This window comes from Neovison vison, chromosome 1, assembly GCF_020171115.1.
Source record: "Neovison vison isolate M4711 chromosome 1, ASM_NN_V1, whole genome shotgun sequence".
NCBI lineage: Eukaryota > Metazoa > Chordata > Mammalia > Carnivora > Mustelidae > Neogale > Neogale vison.
The window spans coordinates 671658-696249 of NC_058091.1; the positions used below are offsets into that span (position 1 = coordinate 671658).

Here is a 24592-nt window from a genome sequence, read left to right on the forward strand (position 1 = left end):
AACACTGAAAAAATTAAAAAAGGCAAAAAACCCCCCAAAATTATTCAAAAGGATGTTTTTGGAGACCAGTTCTGAAATTGTTATAAATAAGAAAAATCTTTGCGTCTGTTTCTTACTTGACATTCACTGTTGTTCATCATCATTTCATGGTTTATGAATTCAGCCTCTAAAGAGCACGTCTCATTTCCTCCCCTTTGACCCTAGGGATCGTCATTCACGACCCTGCAGCCGCTGCTGTATAACCTGTTTGCCACCACAGCCGCTGGGGACGGCGTGAAGCTATGGGACATGAGAACCCTGAGGTGAGGCCCGTCCCGGCCTGCAGGCCGCAGGTGGGGGTACACCGGGACACACGGGCTCAGTGCCTGTGAACTCAGTTTGACGTCTTTTTCCAAATGCGGCGTGATTGTGGTGAACCCGTTCCCGCTGACGCATCTAAGAGAGGCCTGACTTATACACAGAACAGGTCATAGCAATTGGGCATGCTAACGGGAGAGGTGCTGGGCTTTCCTGTCTGTGCGTGTGCCCTGTGCCCTGAGGGTCAGAGATGCACGGAGGGGGCGGGTCATGAGATGCTCCTAAGCGACAGTGATGGGAGTGTGTGCATCAGGCCGTTCCTGTTCCGTTTCGGGGAGTGACCACTAAACAGCGCATGTAGCCGAGCGTCAGCAATGCTTGTGTGTGCGCCTGCACACAGCTGGGTCGCAGGGGCGGCGTGAACAGTGTCCCTGCTCGCCTCTGTAATGGCAAGGTGGGGATAAAAGGCCCTGTGACGTGTGGGGGCGTGATCCCAGGGGCCGGCTCTGGCGGGGGCTCGGTGGGGCATCCTGGAGCCCCCGGAGCCCAGCCCCGTGCTGGCCCTCGCTGGCGCAGGCTTTCCTGGAACTGCTCCCCCCCACCCGCCCCGGTCCGTAACACTTGGCGGGGGGTTGGCCGGAGCACCTGACCTGCTTGAGAGAGCGCTGCGCCTGCCAAGTCTTCGATCAGTGATCCAGGTAATCTGTGGTTTGGAAACGGTTGGTTTCTATTTTGCATGTCCGGGACGGCCTGCGGCCTTCCATGGCTCGTGAATGCAAGTCCCTGCGCTGGTTCGTTCGTTGTCGGGAAGACAGGCTGCACGTCAGCGTGCTTTGCCCCTTTGTGTTAAAATTAAAGAATCATGTTTTTCTCCTGGTGTTTCTCCTTTTCCTATAGATGCGAGCGCTGTTTTGAGGGACATCCAAACCACGGATACCCCTGTGGGATTGCCTTCAGCCCATGCGGACGCTACGTGGCTTCTGGTGCGGACGACAGACACGTAAGTGCCGCCACGCGCGTCGCTTCGTCTTCAGTCCTGACCCCAGGCTCATTCTTGTGGGGACAGTTTATGAGCACAAACACCGTTAATAAGCGTGACGCGAGAGCTGTGACCGGCCCTCCTGTGTTAATTTTGGTGAGGCCTGATTTTTTAACCCCCAGTCACATGTTGATTCATTTCTTCATCCATTCATCAGTCGCGGCTCACGTTGTGGGCCGCGTGAAAGGAGCCGCACGCTGCTCTCCTGCGGTCACCCGGCAGCAGCGGTCATGCGTAAAGGCCAGATCCGAGGTTTTCTCCGGGAGTGTTTCTTTTGGGTATTTTCGGGAACAATGTACTGATTTTATCGTGCGTTTTTCTGACTTTCCAGAGGAGCGCTTTTATTGATTCGCAGGGCTTGGGACGGGGAAGGACGCAGGGAAAGGGACTTTCAGAATCGGCCCTGGCACGGCGAGGACTTGGCAGGGCCCGGGCCACAGTCTCCCGTGCGTCCTGGCGGTCACTGCCTGTCGTGAAGGTGTCCTGCGTCTCCCGGTCGGCCACTTTGGGCCTGACTCGCAGGCCCTGGCGACGTCTCCGCCCCGGGCCGGCTCCCTCACGCTGCGGCAGCTCTGCCTCGTTCGGACTGTCGCGGTGCCAGGGGTTCCCTTGGGGCCGATCCGCTCGCAGATGTGCGGTGTCGTCGCGAGGAGCCGCCGTGTGGGGGCGTCGCCGGTCAGCCGGCCCCGCAGATCTGGTCACGGGTGGCGCCGGAGGGGAGAGCCGGGCGCTGCCTCCGCGGCCGGTGGCCCAGTTCGCGCTCTGACGGGCGGTCGCCGTGGTGCCGCGGCCGCGGCTGGTCATCCTCCTTGTTCGCCGGCGGCCCAGCGGACCCCGTCGGCGGCGGCTCTCAGGCTGCTCGCGGCCCCTCCCCCGCGGACGTGGCTGTGTGGCTGCGTGCAGGGGTGAGGCGAGCAGACGGGCTCCGTTTCCCTGAGCAACGCGACGCCACCCCGGTTCAGCCGTGCGCACCCAGCCGCTCAGTGGGCGGCCCGAGACCCTAGAGCCGCACGGGCAGCTCGGTCCCCCCTCCCGCCGCTCGGTCTCGGGGTGCAGCTGCTCACACAGAGCACGGGGCCTCTTTACTGGGCCGGGTCACGGGCGGGGCCGTGCTGCTGTCCTGGGCCACGTTCCGCTCTGCCGGCACCGGCCGGTCAGAAGGACACCCGTCCCTGGGCTCGGCCACGAGGTTGCGGGACCCTGGGGGCCTGGACGCCTCCCAGAGAGCTGGCGGCCGCGGGCGGCGGGCAGGTGCTTCCCGCTTTCATCGTCGTCTGCCGGAGGACCCGCTTTTCTCTCTGCGCCCGCCTGTGGCTTCTCACACCCTTCGCCATCGGGTCCTCCTGCGCCAGTTGGCCGTGGTTCAGAGAACGTGTGTGATTGTCCGAGAGTCAAACGCCAGTTCCGACGCTGTGGCTGGTGGCTGGCCGCACACTCCTCCCGCAAAAACTCCAGCCTCGCTCTCTGTCCCTCGGCTGGGCCCGCACCTCGAAGTTTCCTGTGAGTGCTGGTCTCTCCCCGTCAGTGACCCAGTCCCCGGGCGCTGATGGTGCCAGCAGGAATGCCCACACCTCTGAGGTTCTTACCTGATGGCAGACTGGTTTTCTGCTGCTTCCTCCTGTGGGACACAGCGTGGAGGGCACCGAGGGGCCGCGCCCCAGCTGGCCCCCAGCCCTACCCCAGCTGGGACACCACCCGCTGCCCCGCCAGCCGGCTCAGTGTATATTTTATTTCATTGTTAAATTGATTTTTTAGATTTAGTATTATTTTTTTTAGAGAGAGAGGTTGGGGAGGAGCACAGGGAGGGGCGAGAATCTAAGTGGGTTCCATACCCAGCCTGTGGCACAACTTGGCGCCTGATCCCACCACCCTGAGATCATGACCCGAGCCGAAATCCACGGTCAGACCTCAGCTGACGGAGCCCCACAGGTGCCCCTCAGTGTACTTATTTTAGTGATGAAAATCCCTTCCTCTGCTCAACATACATTACATGAGAAACTCTCATGTCTTATGGTGGATTTGGAATAGAAACTAATACATTCCCATTTGTCCTCAACATACTTAAAACCATTTTGTGTTAGTTCCCTAGGGCTGTTGGAACAAGTCACCATGAATGTGACAGCTTGAAACAGGAGAAGTCTATTCTCTCTCACTTCTGCAGCCTGCAAGTCTGAAGTCAAGGTGTTGGAGGGTTGGTTCCTCCTGGGGGCCCTGAGGAAATGTCCGCCCCCCCTTCCCCTCCTGACGTTCGTCTGCTGGTGGGCATCTTGGTTCCTTCCACAGTTGGGCTCTGGGAGATAATGCTGCTATAAACATAGGGCTGCATGTCTCCCTTCAAATGGGTGTTTTTATATTCTTTGGGTGGTGCAGTTACTGAGCCATAGAGTAGTTCTACTTTTAACTTTTTGAGGACCCTCCACACTTTGCACCAATTTGCATTCCCACTAATAGTACATGAGGCTCCCCTTTCTCCCCGTCCTCACCAACACCTGTTGTCTCTTGCGTTGTTGATTCTAGCCATTCTGACAGTGTGAGGTGGTATCTCACTGCGGTTGTGATTTCATTTCCCTGGTGATGAGTGATGTGGAGCATCTTTTCATGTGTCTGTTGGCCATCTGGACGTCTTCTTTGCAGAAATGTCTGTTCATGTCCTCTGCCAACTTTTTAATCGGACTGTTTGGCTTTTGGGTGTTGACTTGGATGGGTTCGTTGTAGACTGTGGACACCAGCCTTCATCAGAGACGTCGTTTGCAGACATCATCTCCCATTCCGTAGTTGTCTTTTAGTTCTGTTGATGGTTTCCTTTGCTGTGCAGAAATTTTGATCTTGGTTTCCCCCCACTAGTTTCATTTGGGCTTTGTTTCCCTTCCATCAGGAGATGTATCAGGAGAGTTTTCTATGATTGATGTCAAAGAGATAACTGCCTATGTTTTCTTCTAGGAGTTCAGTGGTTTCAGGTCTCACATTGAGGTCTTTCATCCATTTTGAGTCCATCTTGGGGTGAGGTATAAGAGAATGGTCCAGTTTCAGTTTTATGCATGTGGCTGTCCCTTGTTCCCAGCATCATTTATGGAAGAGACTGTCGTCTTTCCATTGGACATTCTGTCCTGCTTCGTTGAAGATTAATTGACCGTATAATCGTGGGTTTATTCCTGGGCTCTCTGTTCAGTTCCACGGATCTGGGTGTCTGTGTTTGAGCCCGTGCCATCCTGTTGTGTTCGTTCCACCCTCGTAGTAGATCTTAGGATCTGGCATTGTGATACTTCCAGTGTCGTTTTTCTTTTTCAAAATTGCTTTGATTTTTTTTTTTATTAATTTCAATTAGCCAGCATGTGGCCCATCATTACTTTTGATGTAGTGTTCAGTGACTCACCGGTTATGCGTAACACCCCGTGTTCGCTCGACACACACCTCACTGCACACGTCAAGTGCCCTCCTTCACATCCCCTGGTTACCCCACCCCTCCACCCCTCCTTCTGTAATCCTCAGTGTGTTTTCTGGAGTCAAGAGTGTCTCATGGTTTGTCTGTGTCTCTCTGGTTTCTTCCCATTCAGGTTTCTCTCCCTCTGTGGGCCCCACGCTCTTCCTTATGTTCCGCGAATGAGTGAAACCACGTGATTGTCTTTCTCTGCCCGACTTACTTCACTTAGTGGGATCCCTTCCAGAGCCATCTACAGATTCAGTGCAGTTCCTACCAGAATACCAACAGCATTTTTCACAGAACTAGAATAATCCTAAAATTTGTATGGAACCACAAAAGACCCCAAATTTCCAATGCAATGATTTTTAGGAAGGAAAAGACACTTTAAAGAACAAATTAACAGAGATAGCACAAATGGTGGGAGCAGCAAACAGAGGGGGAGAGAGAAGCAGGCTTCCTGCTGAGCAGGGAGGCCGGTGTGGGGCCAATCCCAGGACCCTGCGATGATGATCTGGGCCAAAGGCAGACACACAACCGACTGAGCCACCCAGGCACCCAGGAAAAGACCCTTTATGATGCCAAAGGCTAAAACTCACAAGGAAAACATAATATCTATTCATCCATGAAAATAAACAGAAGAGCAAATTCGTAAAGCAGATATACAAGCACTGAAACGGTAAGTAGCCAGACACCAATGATGGGGCTTTAACAGATCCGTCTCTTGCTCAGCGGACCAGCTGCACCAGCATGTGAGGTTATAGACGGCGTAATCAGCCGTTTATCATCTTGTGGAGGTGCAGAGCTGTACTTGCACACCAGCAAGGAAGGCACATCGGACACGGGAATGTTAACCATATATGAATCCACAGAAAACACAACAAATTAAAACATGAACAAAAATAGCACTCTCTCCATGACGCAGTTAACCCATAAATTGGTAATGAGACATAAAACAAGAGTTCCTGGCCTAAGCGAACAAAGGTTCTGTTAGAGAGCGCTGGGTTTAAAGATGTAAAACAAAATGAAATTGTAGTATCTTTTGAAAACAATGATATTCCCAACATGATATTTCAGTGTCTCTGGAATATAATAGAGCCGTGCTTGGAGGAGATTTTAGGGAAGGGACAGTAGGTGAAGTAACTCTGTCTGTAAAGCAGAAAAAGGAACAGCAAAATAATTAAGTAGGACATTGATTGACAGAAAAGACAAAAGAGACAATAAAGGAAATACTTACTTTTAAAAAAACACAAATTACAAAATAAACTTCGGCTAACCCACATTTTTGAGACAGAGCTTAATATATAATTAATAACAAATGATGAGGGGGAAAATGGAACAGAGGAACTTTTGAAAGTTGGGAGAATGCTTTTCAGTGTATGCAAATAAACATGAAAGGCATATAAAAATGGAGGAGTTAATGTAACACAATAAGAAATAAGAATTAGTGGATGACTTGCACGAAATACATCAGAATTTTCCCAAAAGACAAATGGACAGATTAGTTTTTATAGAATAGAAAAAAAAAAAATTCCGAGAGTGTTTCTGCAAAAAAGTACTAGACCCAGATGATTTCTCAGGGGACTTTACCAAACTTTTAAAATCAGAAATACGTAACTCTTGAAGGTAAATAAGGAAAGCATCCAGATTATTTTTTTTTAAATGAACATAACCGATATGAATACTTGATAAAATTGCAGAGAAAATCTACATTTTACTTATAAATTCAAAAATCTTAAGTGAGATAGGAATAAACAGAATCTGACCACACGTTTACAATAATTTATCAATGCTCATGAGATTCCAGGACGGCTCAGTATCGAGGAAGCCATCAGCCAACTGGAATGAGATTGTGTCATCATTTTTGCATATGCAGAAAAGCCATTTCAGCACAAGTCCCCATTCATTTCATACAAAACATCCCTTACGGGATAAATGTGTGGACGCTTGTTTCAAATGATAAAATACTTGTTCACATGCCAGCATCTTACAGGGCAACAGCCAAGGCAGCCTCTGATCAGGAACAAAGCAAGGATGCCCATGAGCCCCACCACTGTGTCATGGAGCAAGATACGAGAGACAGTTGTACCTGAAAAGGAAGAGTTGAAACTACCATTATTCATAGATGATAAGATTACATGGTCGTTATTAACAGTGAAGTAAGTCAGGAAAGTGTTGACGGCAGGATTTGAATTACTATCTGGAATTTCATGGTCTTTACCTATGAAAACAATGATCGGTGAGAGAACATAATAAAGAGGAGAATCCATTTAAAAGACGCTTAAGAAGACTAAAATGTTCAGGCATAAACCTAATAAGAACTCTGCAAAACCTGTATGAAGAAAACTTAGTTTTCCCCCAGAAATGTAGACTTGAAAAATGCAGTGTCTTGACTTTTCTTACATAGGGTGATTCTGTCTCACAAAGAAATTGGTTCTCTGTAGATAAATTGTAAACTTAACACTTTCGCAACAAAAACTGAACAGGTTTTCCTGTAGATAGTCACACTGTAAAATTATTTCAGACAGCAAAGAAGTAACGATTGTTGACACTCTGGAAAAAAGCATTATGTTGGGAGCAGGGAGTCTTGCTTTACCAGTTTTCAAAAACACTGTTAGAAGGTCTCTAATTAAAACAGTGCAGGGGGTGCCTGGGTGGCTCAGTCCATTAGGTGTCCGATCCTTGGTTTGGGCTCAGGTCATGACCTCTGGGTCCTGGGGTCCGGCCCCGGCTCTGTGCTCAGCAGGGAGTCTGCGTGTGGATTCTCTCCCTCTCCTCCTGCTCGTGTGTGTCCTCGCTCTCCCTTGCTCTTTCTCAAAACCCATAAATCTTTAAAGAAGCCAGCGTGGAACGGCTGCGCACACATGAGAACGGGGTACTTCTGAGCACCGGCCACTGGAGTTGTTCGGCAGCACCTGCTTCCAGCCCTCCTGCGCGACCGTGCGGAGCCCCCACCTGCCATTCCCTCTGACGGACACCAGAGTTCCCTGAAAGATTAGCTGCTTTCAGGTCGGTGGCAAAAAGATGAGCCAGGGGCGTCTCGTGCCAAAAGTAAAGGAAGAAATCGAAGCGTCAAGGGTCAGGCCTCGGCCGCCGGGAGCAGCGCCAGACCGTCGTCCAGAGAAGGCGCCACGGAGCACGAGGGAGTCCTGACAGTAACTGATTTGAAAACGTTGCATGTCTAGGTTCTTTCCACAGTTTGGCCCCCGTGGCCATTGCTGCTGTGAACATTGGGGTACAGATGGCCCTTCTTTTCACGACATCTGTATCTTTGGGGTAGATACCCAGGAGTGCAATTGCAGGGTCGTAGGGAAGCTCTATTTTTATTTCTTGAGGAATCCCCACACTGTTCTCCAAAGAGGCTGCACCAACTTGCATTCCCACCAACAGTGGAAGAGGGTTCCCCTTTCTCCACATCCTCTCCAACACATGTTGTTTCCTGTTTTGTTAATTTTGGCCATTCTAACTGGTGTAAGGTGATATCTCAATGTGATTTTAATTTGAATCTCCCTGAGGGCTAATGATGATGAGCATTTTTTCATGTATCTGATAGCCATTTGTATGTCTTGATTGGAGAAGTGTCTGTTCATATCTTCTGCCCATTTTTTGATGTGTTTGCCTGTTTTGTGTGTGTTGAGTTTGAGGAGTTCATTATAGATCCTGGATATCAACCTTTTGTCTGTACTGTCATTTGCAAATATCTTCTCCCATTCTGTGGGTTGCCTCTTTGTTTTTTTGACTGTTTCCTTTGCTGTGCAGAAGCTTTTGATTTTGATGAAGTCCCAAAAGTGTATTTTCGCTTTTGTTTCCTTTGCCTTTGGAGACGTATCTTGAAAGAAGTTGCTGTGGCTGATATCAAAGAGATTACTGCCTATGTTCTCCTCTAGGATTCTGATGGATTCCTGTCTCACGTTGAGGTCTTTTATCCATTTTGAGTTGATCTTTGTGTACGGTGTAAGAGAATGGTCGAGTTTCATTCTTCTACAAATAGCTGCCCAGTTTTCCCAGCACCATTTAAATAACACTCCAAAAGAAGTAACTAAAAGCAAACAAAAATCAAACAAAGCCTGACCAGTTCCCATTTGGAGGTGACTGGGGCAGCGGTCCCTCACTCAGAATCATGTTCTTTTAAGGGAAATAATTCAGCAACTGTCTTGCTTTTCCTGTTTGGACACTGATACCCTCTTTGAAGAAGAAAAGTTATTTTTTTAGGAAACAATTCCAGACAAATGGAATGAATGGCAGAGTTAGAATATTCCCCTCTTGCAATCTCAAAGTAATTGACTTTGGCGAGTGTCCTCAGTAGATGACATGATCAGATAAAGTCGATGGTCCCTAGACAGCTCGAAGAGACGTTTCTCCAAAGAAGACATAGTAGTGGCCTGCAGGTTCATCATGCTTCATCAGGGAAATTCAAGCCAAAAGAGTGACACATCACCTCACAGCTGCTAGGATGGCCATCCTTGAAAAACCGGGAGATAAGTGTTGGCAAGCATGTGGGGAAATTGGAACCCTTTTGCACAGCTAGTAGGGATGTAAGTTGGTGCAGCCACTCTGGACAATAGTGTGGAGGTTCCTTAAAAAATTAAAAATAGAATTACCATAGGGTCCAATAATCCCACTCCTGGGTGTTCATCCAAAAGAATTGAAATCAAGAGCTTGAAAAGACATTTGCTCTCCTGTGTTACTGCAAAATTATTCACAATAGCCAAGATGTGCAAATGACCCAAATATTTATTAATGGATGAATAAGAAAATTTGGTGAATACATGTAGTGGAATGCTGTTCAACTTTAAAAAGAAGGAAATCCTACCATTCGCAATGAAGTAGATGAACCCGGGGGATTTTATACCAAGTGAAATACGCCTGGCCCAGGAGGACAGGTGCTGCATCGCTCTATTTCTGTGAAGATTCTGAAACAGTTGTACTCACAACGCAGGGAAGTGGGCTGGTAGCTGGCAGCCAGGACGGGCCTTGGGGAGACAGACGTTGGTCAAAGGCACAGAATTTCGGGTATGCAGGACGAGTCTGGAGCTGTCGAACCCAGGCCCACAGTCAGCAGGATCACACCTGCACTTGCACGTTAACAGACCTCATGGGCAATGTTCTCACTCCGTTAACAAACAGGCTGACGGACGTTCTCCAAGGACGTGGTGCCGTCACACTCAGCCCTCCTGACCAACATCAGCAGCATTCAGCGCGCACTACGTTAGGTGGTATGGGCATTCCTAGAGATATTTTGGGACACACCATGCTAATAATCACCATAAAGTATTCTTAAGAAAAATCAGTAGAAACTGGACTGAATTGAGTCTTTGTAGATAATTTCTGGCTTAGGGCACACACGCAGGGTGACGGAGCCATTGGAAGACATCGCACAGAGGGGAGCAGACAAGTCCTGAGTGGCACATTCTTCAGGACACTGACCCCTTGTCTTCAGCGAGTCTCTGGCATGGGGGAAAGGATTGCTCCAAACAGCCGTGCTGGAGAGACGTAGCAGCCCCCTGCGGACCCTGCTGGAGGCCTGCGTGCAGGGACGCTTGTGGACGCCGGCAGTGTGCTCTGACTGGGCTCTCCAGGACTTCCTCTGTTTCATCTGGGTACAAAAGAGCAGCTCAAGCATGCGCACAATGTCTGTGTGTCTAGAAATCCTCACAAAGTACGGGGCATATCATCGTAGCAATTTGCTAAAAACACTTCATAATTCTTCAGTCACAACAATTAAATGACAAAAGTAAAGAACAAACATTTGGTAGTTGGACAAGCAGAGCAGAATCTCGACAATGTTGTGTTTGGGTTATGCATGTATGGGCGGGTTATGTGATTCCCCATACTTTTGTATATATCTGAAATTTTTCATAATAAAGCCAAGCACAGACTTTGGAAGCAGAAGCAGACACGAGACCTGGGTTTTTCCATTGTGCGAGCCCTGCTGTGTCGGAAGGAGGACCCTCAGGTTCGAGGGAGGCGGGCTCTGTGTCCCAAGCCCAGACCCGTGGGATTTCCTCTGCAGCGGTGTGCAGTGATGGCTGCTGTAGGTTGAGGTAGGCTCTGGAGCTGCGTTCCGGGACACTGGCTTGAATCTCACCTTCTAGACAGCTGCAGTCAGACTGTGATGACTCCGTCAGGGTGTTGCCAATGGTACAGGGATCCAAGTGGCGTTTTTGCCAGATCCTCTGCCCCGACGTGTGATCACATTTTTGAAGAATGAAAAACGGGTCCCTTGAGATGACTGGTTATGTAAGTGGTCTTAGGCCCAAGGACGCTGGAAGAGTTAGAAAGAATGCAGATGACAACTCACGCAGGACTCTGCTGGGTGGGCAGCCGGCGGTCCACACCATGCCGGGGACCCCCTGCGTGGCTCTGCCCGACCACGGTGAGGGCTCTCCGAACCTGAGGGCGAGCCCAGAGTCCCACCAGTAACGTCCATTGTTCACATGCTGGTGGCTCCGTGTGCCAAAATCCGGGGCTTCCTGATGGAGTCTGGGCCTCTGCTGAAGTGGGCAGCAGTTCTGTCCTCGTGGGATTAAATAAGGCTGGGGGCTGAAGCCGGGACCCCTGGGTCTTCTGAGAAAACTGTACTTGGTGTGTGTGGGGGAACCAGAAAGGCAGTGATCTGAAGCAGCACGCACAGTTCTGGGAAACATCGCTTCTGGAAACACTTAAAAAAACACAAAAAACCAAAGTGAATGAGCATCTTCCCCTGCCGACAGCATCACCGCTGTCGGGAAGCTTCCGGAGTGCGCGTTAACTTGGGTTTGCAGTTCCTTTCCCTGCTCCTGTGCAGAAAATCCAGGCAGTGGGCGGCGAGGGACGTGGTAAGAGTAACGTGAGACGAGAAGGCGAAGGCAGCTTCATCTTCGAGGACACGGTTCAACAGAACGACAGAACGCTCGCCCGGAACTGGTCAGAGCAGCGCTTGGCCTGAAGCACACGGCCCTTCTGCTTGCGACTTTAGGCGCAGTGACTGACTTCCTAAGGGTTATTGCAGGTTGTATTCATTTCACAGTACATTTTAGCTGGGGCTGCTTTCCCTTGGGTGGGGAGGACTAGCTTCATGAGGTGGTTTTTTTTTTTTTTTTTAAGATTTTATCTGACAGAAAGAGAACACAAGCAGGAGGAGGGGCAGAGGCAGAGGGAGAAGCAGGCTTCCCGCTGAGCAGAGAGCCCAGTCCCAGGACCCTGAGATCATGACCTGAGCCGAAGGCAGAGGCTTCTCCGACGGATCCTGCCAGGCCCACCGGACTCAATGAAGCTAATTAAAACCTTGTGTTCTGCGCAGGGACTGTAGTGGGCTGAGCTGTTATTCCTGTGTCCTCAGCATCAAACAGGTGCATCCTGTGCATTGCCAGGAGACTGTGGCCACTGTTTGAAAGCGCAGCTGGTGGCAAGTCTGTGTCTAATTAAGGATACTCTGACATTTACAGCTGCCCAGCTGCTTTTGTGTTGAAACCTGGCCACAACCAGAAAGATTGAGTGGATTCAGGAACCTTCTAGGCAAAAAGATGTTTCATTTAAAAGCGTTTTCATATGGAAAACAAAGGGCTGTCTCTTAAATGACCCTTATCTAGATGCCTGTCATGATGTCACAGGATCATTTTATCTGCTTGGCGAGATCCAGGGCCACAGCAGGGCCGTGCTGATCCCCACTCAAAATTCGGTAAAGACATAAGGAGTCTCAGGAAGGACTTCGCGGACGCTGCTCCGTGAAGAAAGCACATCGACCTCCGGTCCCCGTGCTCTCAGAGCCCGCCCACACCTGTCGGCCTCCTGCCCTGGCCTTCCTGGGGAGGGAGGGATAGGCGGCCCCCTCTCTGCCTGTCCTCTCCAGCCGGCCCCCCAGGTGCATGGGGGCCGCTCTGTCCGGACCCTCTCCATGCCTGCTGTTCTCCATCATCTGGACAGGCGTTCCCTGCCGTCCGGCCGTGTTAACCAGAGCCATCACCGGCTTGTACTTGGCTGGCTGCTGTAACTGGAGTTGTGTCCCACGCTGGACGAACCACGAAGCTGGTTCCTGAAGCGTTAGCCCTGCCAGCCCGATTCCCTCCCCTCCCGACCTCTTTCCCGCTGCGTCTCGTTTCTTGAAACCCGGCTTCTGGCCTCATGCTTCCCTACCCCTCTGCTTCTTCCTCACCCTTCCTACTCGTCCCTCATCTCTGTCATAAGTTCATGACCCAGGTCACAGGTCACCTTGATGTTGCGCACTGGCGGTCACCTAACTCTGGAGCGTGCAGAACTGGCTTCTCGGGCATTGGCTTCTCAGAGCATGGTGCCCCTTCTAGGGTGGTTTTCCCCGTGGAGACACCCCCGTGCTGAGATGTTTGCTCCTTGTGACTCTCTACGGTTTGGGATCCGGAGAGATTCAGGTGTGTGTGACCAGTGGATGCCTCCAAGAGTCCCGTTTTGTACTGGCACACGGTTTACATAGAGGGCATGAAGTTGTGATCGGTTCGCTCATTTGAGGAGCTCTGTGCAGGTGTGTGTGGACGCTGCATTCCCGTGGGCTGCTGCGGAGGACCGAGCCTGGTGTGGGTTTAAGCTCCCTGGAAACGGCCAGCGGGCGCTTGCACTGGCCGCACCACTGGCCAGTACGGCATCAAGGCTTTGGCACCCACACGTGTGCACTGATGGCAGTGATGGAAACACGCCGAGCAGGGCAGGGTTCCGGTGAGGCGGCCACGGTGCACCGTGAGGGGCTTGGACTACGACTCGAGCAGCTGTGTAGCCTGGTGTCCTCGTGGGCAGAGCAGGGTCGGTGATGGCTGTGTCTTTGGAGGTGGGGAGGATGACACCAGGGCGTCGGTGCATGTGTCCGTGTGCAGGGGCCTGGGCTGTCCTTGTTAACCTCCCTATTTGATGATCACATGTGATGGGTGTGGGAGCGCTGTTGCCCTTGGGGGCCTCCTGAACGCAGATGTGGGGAGAGTCCGGAGTCCAGAAAGCCCTCAGTGTTATTCAGCAGGACGTCCCACCTGAGTGTGTCCTGCAGGGAGGCTAGTGCTGAGCTGTTGCTGCAATGGGAGGACGTCCGAAGAGGCCCTGAGCCCCCTGGGGACAGTCGAGGTCACAGGCAGCCCCACAGAACAGCAAAGGTTTAGAGTCAGAAAAAGCCAGTAGAACATCAGTGTTGCATTGGATCAGATGGGCCTCATAGATAAACACAGAACATTCCACCCTAAAAGTACAGAATTCTCATTCTTCTCAAGTGCACATGGAACCTTCTCCAGAATAGATCACATGCTGGGCCACAAATCAGGACTCAACCGATACCAAAAGATTGAGATGATTTCCTGCATATTCTCTGATCACAGTGCTTTGAAACTGGAACCTCACCACAAGAAAAAGTTTGGAAGGAATTCAAACCTGAAAGCTAAAGACCACCTTGCTTAAGAATGCTTGGATCAACCAGGAAATCAAAGAAGAACTTAAACAATTCATGGAAACCAATGAAAATGAAGACACATCGGTCCAAAACCAATGGGTTTGAAGTGGCGGGGGGGTGGGAGGTTGGGGTACCAGGTGGTGGGTATTATAGAGGGCACAGCTTGCATGGAGCACCGGGTGTGGTGAAAAAATAATGAATACTGTTTTTCTGAAAATAAATAAATTGGGAAAAAAAAAAAAAAACAATGGGATACAGCAAAGGCGGTCCAAAGGGGGAAATACATAGCCACCCAAGCCTCCCTCAGAAAAATTGAAAAATCCAGAATACAGCAGCTCTCTTTATACCTCAAAGAACTAGAGAATGAACAATAAATTAAGCCAACGGAGGAAGGGAAATTATCAAGATTAGAGTAGAGATCAGTGAGATAGAAACTAGAGATACAGTAGAACTCATCAATGAAACTAGAAGCTTGTTTTTTGAAATAGTCAAGAAGATTGATAAACCATTGGCCAAATGAATCCAAAAGAAAAGAGAGAAGACCCAAATTAATAAAATTATGAAGGAAAAGGGAGAGATCAGGACTAATGCCAAGGAAATAGAAACAATCATCAGAAATTATTATCAACAGGGGCGCCTGGGTGGCTCAGTGGGTTAAAGCCTCTGCCTTCGGCTCTGATCGTGATCCCAGGGTCCTGGGATCAAGCCCCACATCGGGCTCTCTGCTCAGCGGGGATCCTGCTTCCCTTCCTCTCTCTGTCTGCCTCTCTGTCTACTAGTAATCTCTGTCTGTCAAATAAATAAATAAAATCTTAAAAAAATTATTATCAACAGTTACATGCCAGTAAGTTAAGCAACCTAGATGAAATGGATGCATTCCTGGAAAACTATAAACTTCCAAAATTGAACGAGGAAGAAAATGACAACATGAATAGACCAATATCTCATAACGAGATTGAAACGGTGATCAAAAACCTCCCCAAAAAACAAGAGCCCAGGACCTGATGGATCCCCCTGGGGATTTCTATCAAACTTTCAAAGAAGAAACAATACCTGTTTTTTCCTGAAGCTGTTTCAAAAAATAGAAGCAGAAGGAAAACTTCCAGACTCTTTTTATGAAGCCAGCATTACCCTGATCCCCAAACGGCAAAGACCCGACCAAAAAGGAGAATTTCAGACCAATATCCCTGATGAATATGGATGCTAAGATTCTCAACAAGATCCTAGCCAACAGGATCCAACAGCACATTAAAAAGATTATCCACCATGATCAGGTGGGATTCATCCCTGGGTTACAAAGATGGTTCAACATTCACAAATCAATCAATGTGATAGAACAAATTAATATGAGAAGAGAGAAGAACCACATGGTCCTCTCAGTTGATGCAGAAAAAGCATTTGACAAGATATAGCATCTGTTCCTGATTAAAACTCTTCAGAGTATAGGGATAGAGGGAACATTCCTGAACTTCATAAAATCTATCTATGAAAAACCACAACAAATATCATCCTCAATGGGGAAACGCTGACAGCCTTCCCGTTGAGATCAGGAACACGACAAGGATGCCCACTCTTGCCACTATTGTTCAGCATAGTACTAGAAGTCCTAGCAACAGCAATCAGACAACAAAGAGAAATAAAAGGTATTCATATTGGCAATGAAGAGTCAAACTCTCTCTCTTCACATATGACATGGTACTACACATGGAAAACCCAAAAGACTCCACCCCCAAACTACTAGAACTCACAGCAATTCAGTAATGTGGCAGGATACAAAGTCAATGTGCAGAAATCAGTGGCTTTCTTATACACTAACAATGAAAATACAGAAAGGGAAATTAGAGAATTGATTCCATTTACTATAGCACCAAGAACCAGAAGATACCTCCCATTCCGAGGTGCCCCTAGAGGTCTTGCTTCTGCTACAATGTGGCATTTCTCTTTATTGCCAGTAGACGCCACAAAATACTTGTTTGCACTATTTGTTACTTAAAAATTCGAGTGGGGGGCTCCTGGGTGGCTCAGTGGGCTGAAGCCTCTGCCTTCGGCTCAGGTCATGATCCCAGGGTCCTAGGACCGAGTCCCGCGTCGGGCTCTCTGCTCAGCGGGGAGCCTGCTTCCTCCTCTCTCTCTCTGCCTGCCTCTCCGCCTGCTTGTGATCTCTGTCTGTCAAATAAATAAATAAAATCCTAAAAAAAAAAATTGGAGTGGATCTCTCATTTCTTACGTCACTTCAGAATGGCACCCAGTCCCAGACTTCTGTCCGTAAATTGGAGTGTCTGACGGCAGCTGTGTGTGTATTTACACGCATACGTATCTTTTCACGTAGTAATACAACTAGAGAGGAGGGTACATTTTTACTTTCAGTTTTATCAGCATCATACAAAATGTTCAAAATATTTGAATTGCTCAAATTCCAGACTAATTAGCCAGAAGCAAAGAGTAGAAGGTTTTGTCAAGTTTATGGGAAAGGACAGCAAATCCCCACTTTGGGATTGCAGGAAGGTTGGACTGTGGAGGCTTGAGGGGCTGCGGGTCCATGAATCCAGTGGGGACCTGACCAGGCGAGGAGGGGAAGGCAGGCATTGTGGGGTCACTGGTCTGTCCGGGGCCTTGACGGCGATGTCACCCGCCGTGGGGGTGCTGCCGCCATGCGCCTTCCCGGACCGTTGGCCCTTTGGCGTGGAATCCCGTGTGTTTGTCTTGCAGGTGTACATGTATGACGTGGGCTCGAGCACGTTTTCTCACAGACTGGCTGGACACACGGACACCGTCACTGGCGTGGCCTTCAGCCCGTCAGTCCCTCAGGTACGTCTGCTCGTCCACGCCGCATGAGGCTTTCCTCGCGTTTTCTGTATCTGCTGGCCTCTGTCTGGGTGAAATCCCGTCACGTGTGGGGTGACGAGCCCATCATCGCGTGCAGGGACACCGACACGTGCGTCGTCTTTGGGCGCACTTGCTCGTGGCTGCAGAGGACATGGGCGTGTGAACACGGTCGTTGGCGGCCCCAGAGCAGCTGAGAAAAGGGTGTAGGGAATTCGGGTGGAGGAGGAGGACCACAGAATTCCGAGACATTCGCGGAGTCAGGAGAAGGGCCGGGAAGAGAGCAGCGTGAGCTGCGGGTCAGTCAACGGGAGTGTGCCGTCCTGCAGTAGGATCCTAACTGTTCGCGCTGAGGTGCGGCGAATATTTGGGGATGTCGGTTCAGAGGAGAGCGTTACCGTGTGAGTGGGTCACCTGGCGGCGTGTGCACGGGTCCACGCGTGAAAGAAGTGGGGCCGCCCTTCCCCCTCCCTTGCCCCCTGCCCCGCCATGCCCCGCTCTGCCCACTGCTTCCGTCAGAGGCCCCTTAGACACTCGGGCACATCTGGCTTTCAGTGGCACTGGATGTCAGAGGCACGGATGCGACAGGCTGGCCACGTCACTGACCACAGAGCCCCTGTCCGTGCCACGGAAGTCCTCACGTGGCTCGGCCTGGCGTCAGCCGTGTCGTAGCCGTGTGGGGCACTGCGGGGGGGCGTTCCGGTTCAGGTGTTCTCTGCACGGGTCAGGACACAAGGCCGTGCTGTGACGACCTCGGGGGCCCGCTTTTCTGATTGGTCGCACGTGCTGTCGTTCGCTGGGATTGAGGCTCGGATCCTCTCGCTGACCTGGCACGGGCAGGGGAGCGAGGGTCCGGGAGGGAAGGGGCGCAGACAGGTGGCGGGGCGGGAGGTCCGTGGGGCCTGTGGCAGAGGGCGGGCTGCGGGCCCCGCAGGCAGGGGTGATGTCAGTGGGCCTGAAAATGCAGAGTCGGCATCAAAATGCGTAACGGGAGGAGGACGGCTCTGAACAGCTGACCGGTTCCCCGCACCGTTCGCGGAGGCACGGGAGGCGAGGGGAGCGGGCCGTCCCCCGCGCGCTGATTCCTGACGTGGCGGAGGGGAGGTCGGGCCCAGGCTGGCTTTCTGGCTCTTCCTCTCGGGGCACTGGGTGGGCACACGGAGCACGAATGAGCATTTTCAAACGTTAACGTGCGACGCCGTTGAGTTTCCGCAGCGCTGCTGCCGCCGCCTGCCTCGTTGTCTTTGCACATGCGAGTTCGTGACAAAAAGCCTCATCGTTCAAAAGTTTTGCACGTGTCTGATCACAGCTCTCAGAAAGATCTGTGAATGCTTCTTCAACAGTGTCCTCGAGGTGTTGAAAAGTCTCTGTTTTTTAGTGTATTGGTTTGATTTTAAGACACACATTATCCCTTCACTAACATTTCCAAAGCAAAACTCAGACTCCTGCTTCCTCTCAAGTGCGTGTCCTTCTGTTTACAAACGTGCTGGGACCCACGACCCAAGCACCCGACTCAGCTTCTGTTGTAACAGATCGATTAAATGGTGCATCAAAACCACAATTTGATATTTTTATTTGTGAAAAAAGACTCCTCTGAGTTCTAATCACATCAACATTCAACTATTAACGTATTAACGTGTTAGCATTTCAAGCGCATGTGTAGGCGCAGACATGCCCGAGCGTGGTCGGAAGGCGGGGGTTCGAGTCTGCAGGCCGGGGCGCCCTGGTCCGCGGGGAGGGCGGGCCTGTGGGCGAGGGTGCCTCCTCTGTGTCCGGTCGGCCAGGATGCTGGACTGTGCGGCGTGCTGCCTTCCTGGTGGGCGCCTGAGATCATCCTCTCTCCTCACAAGAGGAGAGGAAAGAAACACCACCCCGGGCACGTGACGGGGGACACCACACGTCTGGGTTGGTGGCATGGGTGCAGTGAAGCCTGACAGCCCTGAACCCCGCGGACCACAGCAGCTCACGTGGCTGCCTTCCCTCCACCCCTGCCTCACCTTCCTACATTTCTCCGTGGCTCGAAAGCTGGGTGACTGCCCTCGACTTGATTCGTGCTTGTGCCGATCAGCCCTTTATTAACCTGTAAGATTTTCTCCTGGGTGTGTGGTCAGTCCCTGCCCTCCACAGTGGCCCTAGTGCTGGGTCATGCTGGGGACGGTGCTGGACCTGCAGGTCCAGGGAGGAAACCCAGAGGTGCCCACACAGCCTAGGGCTGGGTGCCGTGACCCCAGCGTCATGAGTTCAGTAGGGCAGGGATCACGAAAGCCCTGCAGAGTCTGCTCTGGTGTGTCTGTGTCGCATCTGGGAACTTAACTTAAGGGCCTTCTCCCAAGTGGCCGGATCGTACCGAGGAGGATGCTGACCTTATGCCGGGGACTCAGCACGACTCTTGGAAAGGCAGGAGATGGATTGCTTGACTAGATTTTTGTTAAGTACATTTAATTATGAGAAATATTATTCTCTCAAAATCAAAGTTTGGTTCTCTCAGAAAACTGCTAGATATGGTTCAGGAAGTTGTGTTTTTCACCAGTGCTGTTGCTCAGTCATCAAAATGAGTCTTGTGGAAGAAGATCGCACTCGCACTGATGAAATTATTCTCACAAGGCGTGTGGCTAAGAGAGGACTCCGAAAATGAGCAGGAACCCTGGCAGCTCACAGGGAGCGTGGGCTCAGGCCCCAGAGACCGTGGCAGCATCTCACATCCTGCTGGGAAGGGCAGCCGAGTCCCCACGGCCCACGCTTGTCTCGAAGGCTGGGCCGTCAGCTTGCGGTCACTGTGCACACAGAGGCCACTGGTGTACTTGTCCTAAGACACATCCATTTAGATATTGCGCTGTTCAGGGTGGGAACGTGCACCCATCCCCAGTGATGTCCCTGGCTGGGACTGTGGCCGAGAGGTATGAGGAATCCAAACTCGGTGCTACAGAAGAGAGAGGACAGGTGTGTGAGCTGATGGGTTCTGGTTGGAAGGGACGGGGCCACCAGTGACATGGGAAGTTCAGGAAGAAATTTAGGGAAACTTTGGTTTAGCCATGGCAGAAAGCTGCTCCGTGTGCAGACAAGTTGGTGCAATTTGTTGGAGTGTGTGACCGGAAGTCACAGACGTGTGACCAGAAGTCACAGACATGCTTGTCATCACGTTACTGAACTTACTGTGTCAGTACTGTAATCATCAACTTCACCTTGTATCCAGTATGAAATTATAAGAGCACTGATGTAAGATAATATGAAAGCACTTTTTTTTGGTCTGTAAGTCATACATTTACCTGTCTATTTAATTATTGTGTTATGTTAGTCACCATAAAAGACATCATTACTTTTTGATGCAGTGGTTTAAGATTCATTGTTTAGGCAGCACACCCAGTGCTCCATGCAGTCTGTGCCCTCCTTAGTACCCACCACCAGGCTCACCCAACCCCCACTCCTCTTCCCTCCAAAACCCTCAGGTTGTTTTTCAGAGTCCACAGTCTCTCATGGTTTGTCTCCCCCTCCCATTTACCCCAACTCCCTTCTCCCATGTCCTCTGTGTTATTCCTTATGCTCCACGAATAAGCTAAAACATGTGATAATTGACTGTCTCTGCTTGACTTATTTCACTCAGCATCATCTCCTCCAGTCCCGTCCATGTTGCTACAAAAGTTGGGTTTTCATCCTTTCTGATGGAGGCATCATACTCCATAGTGTATATGGACCACATCTTCCTTATCCATTCGTCCGTTGAAGGGCATCTTGGCTCTTTCCACAGTTTGGCGACTGTGGCCATTGCTGCTATGAACATTGGGGTGCAGATGGCCCTTCTTTTCATTACATCTGAATCTTTGGGGAAACAAAAGCAAAAATGAACTTTTGGGACTTCATCAAGATCAAAAGCTTCTGCTCAAGTGCCCATCAACATAATGCAGATAGATGGTTACATACTTAAAATGTTATATATAACCTCATGCTAACCTCAAATCAAATTTATAACAGATACACAAAAAATAAAAGGAAAAAATCAAGCATAATACTAAAGAAGGTAATCAATCACAAGCAAAAAGAGCAAAAGAAGGAAGGAAGAGAAAAGGAATACAAAAACAATGAGGAAACAATTAACAATAAGGCAATATCCGTGTACAAACCTATGTATCTCGTGTAGCTCCTTTGTGCTTTTAATTTGGATTAAAAAATGAAAATTGTTTGTATTTTCATATGACTCAGTATGATCAGTGATCGCAGTTGAACCTCTGTTTGTGTATCAGTCCAAACAGCTGAGCCTCCCAGTGATGATATTAATGATAGCAAATATTTACAGTGTGTGTTTCAGAAAGTCAAACAAATAGGAATAGGTTTATTTTGTGGGAACAGGGACATCTTCTGAGAGTTCCAACTGCCACAGAGAGGAGGTTCTTTCAAGACCTAGCCTTTGTACTCAAAGTATCAATCAATTCATAAAAATAAAAGGAAAATGGAAAATAATAGCATAGTAATGCCCACTTGGAAAAAAGAAAGCATATATATCATCATGAAGTTAGGGGAAAAGTTCAAAGCTCTGGACCTAACTTTGAGGGAGTCCTGATTTCCCTATGTCTTCTGACTTTGTGACTGATCTTTCCCCATATGGTCCAAAATTTCTTCTCCGCTTCCTTCATTATAGCTGATGGCTTAGCAAATGTAAGAATACAGCATATTCATATGAACAGAATTAATGTTAAAGTTAATGGTGAGAAAAAGAGCAAAAAATTAGAAATTACAGCATAAGAAATTTTATCTTCAAGTAATCATAGAGGGCTATCATGTAAGTTTATCTTTTTTGCTTTTGCATTAATAATTTATTAGATGTCACTTTTTATTTGATATTACAGTTTTGAGACCAAATAAACTTTTTTTTGGCAAAAAACAAAACAAGACAAAAACTTCTGCACAGCAAAGGAAACAGCCAGCAAAACAAAGAGGCAACCCACAGAATCAGAGAAGATATTTGCAAATGACAGTACAGACAAAGGGCTGATATCCAAGATCTATAAAGAACTCCTCAAACTCAGCACTCAAAAAACAGATAATGTCAAAAAATGGGCAGAAGACATGAACAGGCACTTCTCCAAAGAAGACATATGAATGGCTAACAAACACATGAAAAAATGTTCATCATCAGTAGCCATCAGGGAGATTCAAATCAAAAGCACATTGAGATCCCACCTTACACCAGTTAGAATGGCCGAAATCGACAAGACCATAAACAACATGTGTTGGAGAGGATGTGGAGAAAGGGGAACCCTCTTCCACTGTTGGTGGGAATGCAAGTTGGTGCAGCCTCTTTGGAGAACAGTGTGGAGAGCCTCAAAAAAATAAAAATAGATCTACCCTATGACCCGAAAACTGCAGCATTTGAATTTTTAAGAGAAGTTGAGATTCAGCATATTTTAGGTTTACTTTCTTAGATTTTTGAAAAGTGGGAGCATTTTGCTTTTTAAGTTTATTTTTATTTAAAGTATTATATATTCATAGATATTATATACATCTTGAATATATTTGAAATGAATCTTGACAATTTTTATTTTTTAATTTAATCTTATTTTTTCAGTGTTCCAAGATTTATTGTTTATGCACCACACCCAGTGCTCCATGCTATACATGCCCTCCTTTATACCCACCACCAGGCCCTCCCATCCCCTACCCAACTCCACTCCAAAACCCTCCTAAACTTAATTCATTGCCTGAAGACTTTTAATCTGTTCATCATGAGTAACTTTAACACAAAAGGAAGGCACTTTGCTTGTGAATATTGACATTTACTTGATTTCTAAATATAATAAATAAGATATTAAATTGAATGAGCTTAAGGAAACTAGATCTTAATATTAGAGCCTTTAGTAAATTGAATTGTAATTTTAAAGAGTCAGAGTGAACCATCAGTCTCCAGCATTGCTGTGGAGATGAGAGTGAGAAGGCGTGACGCTGAGTCCTTCCTTCCCGTGGTCCCTCTGGAGAGTCTGCAGTTGCGGGGGCACGAGGACGGGGTCCAGGTAAGGCGGGGTGTGGGCGCCGCGTGGGGTCAAGCCCGCCCTGTGGGGGCTGCCCGCGGGGCGCACGCGGAGCTGAGACCGTGGTAGCTGGCGGAGCGCATCTGCCACCACAGCGGGCACAAAAGCCCGACAACAGTCCTGCGTGGCCTTAACCGTAGCTCAGTCTTTGAGAAAGTGGCGTGCACGGGGGCTTCTGGGGGTTCGTGGCCTGCACTCGGTTCAGGATTGAAGGTTACTAAAGCGGCACTGAAGACATCTACCGTTCACTCAACGGGACACATCTCCCCCTTTTCTGTGGTGACGTCATTCTGCGTTGGGTCACAGACGTCGCTGCCTTTTACGAGGACGCTTCCTTAGCCCTGCAAGGCAGAGTGGTGGGGTTTGGGCTTGAGGTCGTGACCCCGGCAGTGTGTGGCCTGCTCCCTCTCTCAGCTGTGTCGGGAGACGGACGGCCATCTGGCAGAGCTGTTTGTCCTCTGGACGGGAGGTGTGTGCGGTTCCACCGCTCTCACTCAGGGCGAAGCCCTGACCCCCAAGCCCGTTGCTGTGTGAGGCGAACCTACAGAGTCACGTCCGTGAGTCACGTCCGTGAGTCACGGCGGGTGCAGTCGCTCGTCTCGGCGAACGGCAGGTCAGAGTGGTCATCATCGGAACAGTTCTGGCTTCTCGTGGAGCCTGTTCGAAGGCCGGGAGCACAGGGAGGATCTGCTCAGGGGCCACGAGCATGGACATTGCAGGCACCTTCTCGGGGGAGGCAGGAGGTCACGGTGGAGCACGGACACCTGCTGGGGCCCCCCAGCCAGAGGAGACGCCTGTGCTGCCCTGGCGGTCGGTCCTGCCCAGACAGAGCTGGGTGTTCTCCAGCAGTGTCCCGATGACGCTGAGTGTTGTAGCGTGATCAGGGTCTTACTGTGGATGTTACAGAACCTTTCTTCCATTTGTCACTGATTGAAAGGGTCCCTCCGTGCGCGGTCAGTCTCGGCCAGAACCAGGCTCTTGAGGAAAGATCAGTAATAGAGGTAACCACGGAGCTGATGCTGTCAGCGAATGTGAAAATGGAGCTAGGTCTGCAAAACGCGCCTCTTCACGCTGAGGTCCTTGGCGATGGCTCCGTTACAGGAAGCGGATGGCTTCACTGCGTGTGTCCCCAGAACGTTCTAGCGGTTCTGCAGTTCGGGAATACATACCGTGGAGGGAAATTCTTTCTTCACCATTTAAAGTCAGGAAGGAAATAAATACGGATTTTAGACTTTTAATGTCCGGTGAGGTGTTTTTAGTAGATGAAAGTTAATGACCGACCCCCTTACAATAAACAGAAGTAGACCAGGATCCCCAGTGTTCTTTCTAACTTAGAGTTTCCATTCACGACGGTGTTTCTAATTTAGGACATCACGTGGAACTTAATATTAAAGGTCCGTCTCCTTGATGACTGATGGAGAGCGAAGTTTCATCTTAGTATAAAATTTTACAAAAAAAAAAAAAAATAGACCTGCCTTTAGGAATCGGCCTTCACGTCCCGGTGGAAAGAGAGCAGAGTCCACGCTGCGCCCGCACCTCTGCCGGCTGCTGCTGGGGACACCGGCTGTCCAGCCGCCGGAGCAGTCAGCGGGGGTCTTTCTCTTCTCCAAGCA

The 24592-nt window shown here is 49.6% G+C and overlaps 1 protein-coding gene across 1 annotated transcript in view; it reads left to right on the top strand.

Annotated features, from left to right (window-relative positions):
• The window catches only part of WDR27 (WD repeat domain 27), a 101300-nt gene that overhangs the window by 50146 nt on the left and 26562 nt on the right, over positions 1-24592 (top strand). Inside the window, 3 exon segments of the mRNA XM_044242223.1 lie at positions 205-302; positions 1195-1297; positions 16846-16944. Of these exon segments, the coding sequence (XP_044098158.1) occupies positions 205-302; positions 1195-1297; positions 16846-16944 (300 nt within the window).